Here is an 11362-nt window from a genome sequence, read left to right as displayed (position 1 = left end):
CATCTTCCTCTCCACTGTTGGAGTGATGAGTCAGTCAAATCAATAAGGAACGTGGTAGGAAAGTATATTGATAGATGCAAACCAAAAGACAACATGCATGCTTGTGCCAGGATTTGCGTTGAAGTAGATCTAGGAAAAGGGCTTCTGGAGGCAATCAAACTCAAGGTGGATCAATGGGCACACATCCAATAGCTGGACTACGAGAAAATTCCCTTCAAATGCAAGGTATGTCATGAGTATGGTCATTTTGCAAATAGGTGTAGCAAACTAAAGGAAGTGGAGACGGTAGAGAATGCAGAAGTCCAAGAAAACAATTGGGAACAAGTGAAAAGGAAGAAAACAAGCAATAAACAAGCTACCCAGAACCTCACTCAAGCTCAAGGAAATACTGCTACTTCCTCTAACCCCCCCATAAATCCTGCTCCTCCGGTAGAACCGTCATCTAATCCCTTCGAACTCCTGGATGAAGATCCCCCATCCCCTCGTTCCCCTCCCTAGCCCAATGCTATTGTCAGTAGCTCATCCCCACCCCTTAGTTTCTCACCTCCCCCCCCTTCCATTGATAGAATCCTCACTAGAAATAAAGTCAAAGAAACAAACAATGCTCCGGAACAACCAAAAAAAGCCGGGAGGAAATCCAACAAGGAACTTAGAGATGAGGCCGCAGCAAAGGATATGGCTATTGGCACCCAACAGCCAATGGACACCTTCCTCGGCAAACAGAAAGGAAGTGGGGAGAAAACGCAGCAGAAGGACAAGGTTGGGAACCACCACAAACCAAGTAAATAATGATCTTGGTCTCTTGGAACAGCAGGGGGTTGGGTTCTGCTTTAAAACTCAATGCAACAAGAGACCTAATAAAGCAAGAACAACTGGATATATTAATGATCCAAGAGACCAAAATCAGTAACCAAGAGTTTCAAAACTTGATAGCAACACAAAAAAATTATGAAGGAATAGCCATAGACTCCAACGGGGCCTCAGGAGGCATTGGTACGTTGTGGAATAAATGGAATTGGAAAATTATCAGCCAAAAACTCAACAACAGTCAGGACAAATTTAACAAAGAAGAACACAAATGTCAAATATATGGTCATAAACATCTATTCACCAAATCACTACAGAGACAAAGCTTTATGCTGGGAGTCATTAAAAGAAGAGGTACAAGATGATCAGATAGATAATCTAGTCATGGGAGGGGATCTAAATCTGATACGGAATATAGAGGAAAAGTTGGGAGGTAGATACCTTGGAGATCCGTCAAGAGCAGCCTTGGAGGATATTATTGTTGAGCATAATCTGCTTGATATCCATCCAGCAACAAAACATTCACATGGAACAACAAAAGAAAGGGTGTTCATAACATAAAGGAAAGGCTTGATAGAATCTTGATTCAGGAGGATATAGCAGCAATTTTTCCATCCATCAAGAGCAAAATCGTGCATGCCTCGACATCAGATCATAAGCTGGTTGTGCTCATCCTGGACAAGTGGGAAAATCAGGGCCCGATCCCATTCAAATACAACAAAATTTGGGATAACAAAGAAAGCTTCAGGAATATAATAAAAGAAAGATGGGACGTAGAGGTGTTGGGCTTCCCATAGTATGTGTGGGAAACCAAGCTGAAAAATGTGAGGGAAAAAATGAAAGCATGGGCCAGAGAAGAAGCGATCAGGGACAAGAAAAAAAATCAAAGTTGCAAGAGAAGATGGAAAAGTGGAACAAAGAAAAGGAAAGTCAGCAAGCTACTAAATAAGACAAAGCCCATGAAACAAAAATGTTTTTGGCCCTCTACAAGAAAAATAGAAATGAAGAGGAGGAACTCAGGCAAAAGTCCAGATGTCTATGGATCCAAGCAGGGGACAAGAACACTGCTTTTTTCCACAACAACCTCAAGATTCGACGAGTGGGCAACCAAATTGACAAAATCCAAATGGAAGGACAGGAAATAAAGGGAAAAGAAGAAATAAAAGAGGTAGCGTATAACTATTTTAAAAACCTCCTCACAGCTAGGGAGCAACAAGTGGAAAGTGTTGATTTTCTTCAGCAAATTAGCAGCAAAGTTAGTGAACATCAAAACAGTGAGCTTGAGAAGGAGGTAACAATGGAGGAAATAAGGGAGGCTATCTGGAGCATGCACCCGGAAAAAGCTCCAGGCCCCGATGGATTCACCATTGCTTTCTATAAGAGCCATTGGGAGACAATTAAAAAAGATCTGGTCCGTATGATTAAGAATGTCTTCAAAAAACACAAAGTGGGGGAAAACACGAAAACTTCTCACTTGGCCCTCATCCCCAAAGAGCCAAATCCTATCTCCTTTGATAGATTCAGGCCAATTTCTCTATGCAACTCCTCCTATAAAATCATCACTAAGATTTTGGCAAACCGATTAAAAAAATCCTGCCTTGTATCATTTCGGAAAACCAAGGGGGCTTCGTCCCAAAAAGGCAAATAACTGATAATGTGATCCTCATTCAAGAAGCCATCCACAGTAGCATCCAAAACAATGAAAGAGGTATGGTCATAAAGTTGGACATGGCTAATGCTTTTGATCGTGTTTGCCATCGCTTTCTTGTTGCAGCTCTTCAAAATTTTGGCATCTCACCCAAGTTTATTAGGATCATTGAAGCGTGCATCTCCAATCCATGGATTGCAACTTTGATTAATGGAAGGCCCAGCAGATACTTTCATAGCACTAGAGGTTTGAGACAGGGATGCCCGCTCTCCCCTTTTCTTTACATAATTATGGCAGAAACGCTTAGCATACAGCTAGAGAATCAGAAGTGAAATTACTGGTATCAGAATTGATCGAGGGGTTAAAGAAATTAATCACTCTCTCTTCATTGATGATAATCTCTTGATTGGGGGTGCCTTAAGTATTATTGCTAGAAGGTTCAAAAAGGTGTTAGATGACTTCTTAGCTGCCTCTGGAGGTCTTTTGAACAATAAAAAATGCAGAATATACACCTGGAATGTGCCAAACAATATCATGCAAAGGATCTCTCAAATCCTGGAAATCCTAGTTCAACAAAAATGGAGTCATTTCATATATTTGGGGTTACCACTGGCCAAAGAAGGGATTAAGACAGAGACCTGGAATAAACAAATCGAGAAAGTGAGAGGGAAAATCCAAAGTTGGGGGATGATGTGGTTAAACTTGGCTGGCAGAACCATCTTAATCAAAGCTCTCCTTTCGGCTTTGCCAATTTATCAGTTTGCTTTAACTTTGGCTCCAGCTAGCATTCACAAGCAAATGGAGCTTATAATCAGAGGCTTCCTTTGGTGGGGTGGGAGACAGGACTCCAAAAAGTTCAGTTTGGTTCGGTGGGATCAAGTGACTCTTCCCTTCGAATTTGGAGGTATCTCCATCCACCTCCCCAACATAACTAACAAGGCTCTCGGTATCAAGCTAGTCTGGCGTATGCTAAATGGGTAGGATCAGTGGTGGGGAGAAGCCTTGGCCAGGAAATATCTCAACGGGTAGAGGTCCTCGCTGATTAATGAGCTGATTCCGGAATGTCCTTGTACCCAAATCTGGAGGCTTATTAAAAAAACCATTCCTCACATTAAAGATCAATTCTCAAGAAATCCTGGAAACGGAGAAAACACTTCCATTTGGAATGACAGAATTATGGGGACAACTCCGTTAAAAGGAAACCACAATTTGAGAGATCTCCATGACTGGTTGGAGGAGAAGGGTATATCTTCCTTATTCTCCATCTCGGAGTGGGATCAAAATAGATGGATTGCTTGGAAAAAGCCCCCTCTACCAAATCGCCTTTCTGATCAGTGGGAAGAGTTGAAGGCTCTGCTCTATGGCTCAGCCCCGATAAATAAAAAGAGTAAGGACAGTTATATTTGGGATCCTAGCGGAGGAATTTACACTGTCAAATCTGGTTACAACTTCCTCCGAAACCATAGCAACTATGATAATTGGAGCCTTTGGCCAGCTGTGTGGAAGAATGCTTGCCTTCCTAAAATCAAGTTTTTCACCTGGACCCTGCTGAAAGGGAGGATTCTTACAGCTGAGAATTTGAGGAAAAAAGGCATTCATGGGCCTTCTATGTGTGTTCTTTGCCAAGAAGAAGAAGAGAGCACCCAACACCTCTTTTTGAATTGTGCCATAGCTAGACAGTGCTGGAAGCAAGTTATCAACCCCCTCGAGTTAAATATTGATTCAATTGAGCAGTTGTCTCCTCTACACAAGAACTGGACTCATAGCTACCCGTATGCCAAGAGAAATAAGGTCACCATCATGAGTGTCTAGAAGTGTCTCCCCTCCACCCTTTGCTGGCACATCTGGTTGGCAAGAAACAAGTGTATCTTCAAGGGCAAAAAACCTAGCTTAGGTTCTATTCTATCCAAAACTTGGGCCCAAATTGTGGAAATGATCAACTATAAAGGTATGTCGCCCATGGATCAAACCAGCTGGACACAAGTAGAAAAGGATTGGTACAACAAAATTCCCATGGATGGCCCAATTAGGAATCATATACCAAAGACGGTTGGAAACAACCAGGAAAATTGGAAGCTTCAGGGCAATGAAAGGGAAATAGAGGGGTGGATCAAAAACCAAAAAAGCTACATCCTCTTCTTTGATGGAGCCTCGAAGAACAACCCCGGAAGAGCTAGGGCAGGCGGGCTTATCCTGGATCAACAAGGAGAAACAATTTCCATGTTTGAAGGGGGGCTAGGGACTCTATCAAACAACAGGACTGAGGCTTATGAATTGCTTATGGGTACTAGCATCCTCACAAAGCTTCAGGTGAAAGATCCAATCATTATTGGAGATTCTGCTATTATAATAGCGGCAATGGAAGCTGGAAGAGATTTCAAAAATCAAGCCTTGAATAAAATAAAGCAAAGAATTAATGATAATGTTAACCTGCTTGGGAAGGTTGTCTACAAACATGTGTTAAGAGCTCATAATCAAGCTGCATATGCCTTAGCCAACAAGGCGGTGGACAGAGGGGTAGGGACAGCCAGAGAAAATCACGATGTATATGACAAACCAATCCCATAACCAGCCCTCAATGGTGATTTGGCCCATTATACAAGACTTGGGAATTTTCAACATTCATTTTAAAAAAGGGGATATCAATACAACGCAGATTTAGAAGGCGATCCTCCCTTATTTGTCTTCCATGAAAAACAAAGAAAAATCGCCTAGAGCAGAGCAAAAAATCTCCTCTGTTCAGAACTGCAGGCCGTGTATTCTACTGTCGAATAATTTTCGCCCTCAAGACATGACAACAGTTGGTAAATGTCTCTTCAAGTGCAGGGGCTCTCATCTAGTCACGAAATGTCATGATATCACTGCCAGGATGGTTCACGAGGAGCTCCACATCAAGGTTTATAAAATCCAGCTCCGGATCAAGCTTCCTCACAAGAAGATACATCTCAGCAGCAATAGTAGAATTTCTCCTGGTCACAGTGCTTGCCTAATAGTTGGATTTAAAGTTCGACTAAGGTAATATATCACATGTTCAATATCGAATTCATCTTCCTGAACTAACACCATTCCGATGGTGGAATGCGAGGTGGCAAGATACAAGAAGTAGTCCTAGTTGTAATTGGGAGGATGCAATAACGGCGCATGGGTCAACGTGTGTTTTAGTGCATCAAAATATTTATCAGCTATCTCATCCCAAAAGAATGGAGTATTATGTTTCAACAACCGGGTAAAATCCTTTGTGATGTCGGCGTAGTTAGCAATGAATCAACGTAAAAAGTTTGTTTTCCCTTGCAAACTTTGGAGTTGGCGAAGACTCGAAGGAGGAGTCAATTTGACAATAGCTTCAACCTTCGAGGGATCGACGCGAATGTCGGCTTTCGAAACAACAAACCCTAGTAACCGACTCGTTTCTATACAGAAAACACACTTGTGTGAATTCAACCTAATCCGATAATGCCTACACCTCATAAAGGTTGCTCGTAAGTGGATGAGATGATCAACTCGATTTAATGAATGAGCAGGTAAATCATCGAGATAAGGTTGCACAATGTGCTTGATGTCATGAAATGCGTAATACATGGCCCTTTGAAAAGTTTCCCCGACGTTCTTGAGCCCAAAAGGTAATTTGCAATAAGAAAATGTCCCCCATGGAAAAATGAAAGTTGTTTTTGGTTGATCGGCAGGTAGAATATTGATTTGATTGTATCCGGAAAAACCATCCATGAAGGAAAATATTTCACTGTCGGCACAATCATCAATGATTTGATCGATATAGGGAGTTGGGTAATTGTCTTTTGGACAGGCTCGATTAATGTCCCTATAATCGATACATATTCTTATTGTCCCTTGCTTTTTGTTAACGGGAACAATATTCGATACCCAATCTGTTAACGGAATCGGATAAATGAAACCTGCTTTGAGTAATTTTTCAACTTCTGCTTTAATAGCAACAACTTTTCTCGAGTGGATCTGACGCAAACGTTGCTAGACGGGTTTAGCATCCAGGTAAGTTTTGATTTCATGAACAACAATTGCGGGGTCAATTCCTGGCATTTTCTCATATGACCAGGCAAACATGTCGCGGAATTCTTGAAATAGGGCCTTATCTGTTTGAATTTCATCTTCCGTACAAGAGGCACCTATATGAATGTTTTCAAAAATTCCAGGCTTAACCGAAATATCAATAGGAATAGTTCAAGAAATGTTTCCCAAATTTAACTTTGAATCAGGATTTTTCATTGGATTCTGAGGTTCCTTGACATATTCAGTCATAAAAATAGATGAAAAATAATTTTCAAAACGATCACTCTCGCGTAAAAACGAAGATCTATGATGAAGATCTTCCCATGGTAAATCATTGACACATAGGATTTCATGAATTTTCTCATCAGTGTTAACAAGTTCGAAAAACGTTGTTGAATCCGAGTTTTATGTTGAAAGTGATTCCTCATGGACCACATTCATTAAGTCAATTTTGGTTGAAGATGGGTCGGAAAATGACTGCAGGATCTGATACGCAATTTCATATGGACTCAAAGACCTAACATCACCAAATGAGTCTATCTCAGATTCAGAAGGTACGATCCAAGGATCATCAAAAAAACAGTGTCTGACGAAATCATATGAATGGTTGCAGTAGAAGACGATGCGTTGGTAGAAGGAAAAGGAAAAGTTCCTAGTAAACTAGAATCTTTAACTAGTCCTACTCCAACATCCTTATACGGGATAGTTGTTTTGCCGACATGCTAAATACTTTCAAAAGAGGCTGGGTCGGATGAAAAGTAAGTCAGCTGGCCTATAGTTACGATATTTCCATTATGAGGGAACTTTATAAGCCGAAAGACCGATGAAACGACAGCTGTCATAGCGTAAGAACAACTACGACCCAAGAGAAGGTTGTAATCTAGAGGGGCATCAACCACCTCCATATCTAGATTAACAGTTTTTCCTTCCACCCCTATAGGTAAATCCTGTAGAATGCCAAAAGGATGAAACCCATGGCCATCAAAGGCCTTTAGAATCTTCGGGGATTGATTTAGCAAAGGAGAACCAAGTGATCTCCAACACTGTATCGACATAATACACATTGAGGCTCCCTCATCAATCACAGTCCTATAACAAGGTCTGTTTTTAACTAACACTGGGATTTGGAAAGCTATTTGATGAGGTAAGCGCGGTGTACTATTTTCTAGATCGAAAATTATAAGGTTCGAGTCCTGAACATCAACAGCTCCTATAGCTGACAATAGTAATTTACGCTGTGCTGGACATGATTGCAGCACTTCCAAAGCCGACATTGATGAAGGTGAAACAACCAAATCTTCAACAATGTTATAGTTCTGAGCCGCTCTCGCATGTGGATTGAAAGCTGAATTTCGAAGTATACCCTTGGCGGGCGGTTTGATTACTAATTTTGGGTTAGGTTTCTCGATCTGTAGTGGATCAGAACCATGAGTTGAAGTTGATGGATTCGAATGAGAAGATTCTGCTTCATTACCATCAACAGGACTTTTACTTCCATAATCATGCAATTGAGTCGCAATCCTAACATGGGACATCATCATTATGGGTTCTTCGGAGGCATTTGACGAAGAACCTATCATCTTATTGTCTTGACTTGGAAAAGGATCCTTCAAAACAGCGGGCATTTGGGAACCTTTGACAATTTTCGCAACCTCTACACGATGAGGGTAGTCTCTTGTAAAATGCTCTTCGTCACAAATGAGACAAAGATAACGAGGTTTGCGTTTCTCATCAGTTGATTCCGCTTTTTCGGGTTTCCCTTTCGAATTTTTATCTGTTTTATTTTTCTTCTTCCCTTTCTTCTTACCGCCAGATTTTGATTTGGCTGTAGATGACTCTACAACATGAATATCGGCAGAAATTTCCATGGAAGAATCTCCTTTCGGGGAATCTGGCAAAGTTATGATAGGAGAAGAATTCTTGGAATATTTCTTCTTACTTTTGGTATTAACCGTACCAATCATACCATCAGCGGCGTGAGACCTTGACGGAGCTGCAGCGATTTGATTTTGTTTAGGAAGATCGGGGATTTTCTCATGTAACGTACCTGACTGCGTATAAACTAAGTCAAGTTACTGAGCTTGAGCAATTACTTGCTCCTCAGTAACGACTCCGGCCTTAGCTACATCGTTAGTGATCTTCAGTAACAAAGATTTTACAAACCATTTGGCTAAGATTTGGTACGAAATAAAAACTTTCACTAAACGTCGTCGACGTCTCCATTCATGAATGTGATCTGAAATGTAGGTGGACGTTGATTGCTTTAATGAAGTTAATAATTTCGTGCCATTGTCATATCTGACTGGCAAATGAAAATGAGTTAAAAATGAAGTAGCTAGCTGACTAAAATTATAAAAGGTGGCTCGCGGTAACTCAATTTACGACTTGACCGCAAGACCAATTAGAGTGAACTGGAAAAGCCTTAAACGGATTGAATCATGTGAAATGGAATTAGATGCACACCAGAGGTGATAAGTCATCACATGGTTCGACGGGTCCTCTCCTGATTTGCCTTCAAACTTAGGAGTATCACTAGGCAACTTATTCGGCATTGGCGGCCAAAACGAAAGATAGTTAATTTGATCGTTCGTAAGGCGCGACAAGTCAGGCAAGTCCAAAGTTGCAATAAATGGTAACTGATGATTAAGGTCCCTAAAAATCTGGGTCATGAGACCAGCCCTAGGAAGAGGATATCCAGTATAACTAGGAATTGGAATTTCATTTGGGATATTATATCCTCCCGGAAAACCAGGATTAACCAGACCGTACTGGGGTTGTTGAGGTTATTGATATGTATACCCAGGGTATGGTTGATACTGATAGACTCGCTGTTGCACAGTAGGACCGAATTGTTACTGTCCCTCGTATCGTTGATAATTAAATTGAGGTTGACTTGTGACAACCGTACTTGGACCAGGTTGTCTTATAGGCATTTGAACCGAAGTTTGAATTGTGGATCCAGACTAAGGTAAAGATGTTTGAGGAGTTGATACAGGAACAGTAGAAACCGGATCTGTCGATACTCCAGAAATAGGTGGGGTAGATTGAATAGATGTTGCAGCAGCCATTTGAGGCGAAGTACGAGGCGTACTAGGCCAAGGCTGAGAAACTACAGAAGGTGCAGAAGTTTGAATAGTGGACTGGACGGGTTGCTGGGGTGAACCAAAAACTAAGGGTTGTCCAGTTTGAGATGACAACTGTACATTCGATTGCAAGACCTATTGAGTTTGAGATGGATCCCACACTAAGTTCATTCCGAGGTATGGACCCATAACAGGTTGAGAGTATTGAGGACCATAACCGGGTTGAGGGTAAGGTTGATAATTCAAAGGTACATTTCCAGTTCCTTGAACATATGATTGACCGGAAGGTGGTTGGAAACCTTGGGTTGGGTACTGACCTTGAGGTTGATAGCCTTGAGGCACGTATTGATACTGGGGTTGACCTTGAGGTACATATTGAGTTTGGGGTTGACCTTGAGGAACATACTGTCCCGTAGGTATGTATTGTCCTTGAGGTTTCCCCCCAGACGCAAATTGGGTACCTTGAGGTTGCCCCCCCAGGCGATAATTGAGGACTTTGAGGCTGCCCCCCAGGTGGTAACTGGCCACCTTGAGGTTGAGGATTAGGAATAGTACCTAACATCATGAGAATATCTTCTACACTCAACGGCTTAGTTCCATTATTTCTAGTTAATAACCCTTGTTCAATAGGTTGAGGAGATGCTCCCAAAAAAGTACCAGTAAGTGAAAGATACCCAGAGGGAACAGAAGGACCGCCATATAAAAAGGTTTCTGGAGATTGATAAAACATGGACGACTGTCTTGACATATTTAATGGAGGATAGTAACCCCTAGGCGTTGGGTGAAAAGGAATACGAGGTGGTGAAAAACTTAGTCCCGGGTTTTCCAAAAAATTGGTCATTGAAAGATACCAAGCATTGTTCCTAGGTGGACTTTAAAAGATTGATTCATGCTCCCTAAGTTCTATAACAGGTTGATTTTTAGGGATAGGGATACCTTCTTCTTCCAGAGTAGCAAGTTTTTCAATAGCTATAAGTCCAGAAGGAAGATTTTGAGTAATTATTCTTTCTACCCTCGGTGAACCAGGACCCCTAGAAGTTGGAGAGGTAAATCCCGATGTTGGAGTAGCAACAAATTCAGTTTCAGGTTCAGATATTTCAGGTTCCTCACCTAAATCACTAGTAGATGAAAAACTACCAGTAACTTCGGAAACAGACATAGATTGTGGATTATAATCTACTACTAGAGCTTGATAATTAGGATGTACTACTAAAGAAGACTCTCCTTCTTTAGGTGACCCAAATCTACTGTCTCTAGGAGTTACAAGGGCTCGTAACCCTTCAGGCTGGCTCGGTGAAAACTCAGGAGGTTGGCCCCGAAGTCTACGGGAATTCCTCGGTAATTCAGCCACAATTAAATATTTTAACTACTTCACACGCAAAAAAAGTAAAATCTCAATGAAAACCACCTAAAGCCTCTAAAGAACCAAACAAATTTTGAATCACACGCCTAAAAAATCTAGGAGATCAAACCACACAGAAATAGTGACTTTCCGTACTGAAAACACTAGTTGGTGATGAAATCCAACGTCGCAGAGTTCAATACAGAAATGGCGGTTGGAATAGTTACCCCTGAAACTTGCTTAATGAATAGACTAGCACAAGTTTCTCCACTAAATCGTCTCAAGTGAAGAGAACCCCCCAAAAAATCCAAGTGATTCTAGCCGACGTCTGCTCCAGGTACAATGGGATCTTCCCACCACCGTCACCTTAGGAAAGAATCCTATAGAATATGGTCACTATGGTTACCAACGGAAACAAATATACCTGGGGGAATAGTCTACGATCCTATACCCACGTAA

General features: G+C 41.4%; 1 protein-coding gene across 1 annotated transcript; it reads left to right on the top strand.

The window, feature by feature from the left end:
- The first annotated feature begins 4405 nt into the window (after positions 1 to 4405).
- LOC149161427 (uncharacterized) lies at positions 4406 to 5023 on the top strand. The gene has a single exon (XM_089434877.1). It carries the CDS (start codon positions 4406 to 4408, stop codon positions 5021 to 5023), a length of 618 nt encoding a protein of 205 aa, XP_089291003.1.
- Positions 5024 to 11362: the final 6339 nt, after the last annotated feature.

This window comes from Pinus tabuliformis, chromosome 5_2, assembly GCF_031772625.1.
Source record: "Pinus tabuliformis cultivar Carrire ecotype Pingquan chromosome 5_2, CPIR1, whole genome shotgun sequence".
Classification (NCBI taxonomy): domain Eukaryota; kingdom Viridiplantae; phylum Streptophyta; class Pinopsida; order Pinales; family Pinaceae; genus Pinus; species Pinus tabuliformis.
This window is presented reverse-complemented; position numbering and strand designations above follow the sequence as displayed.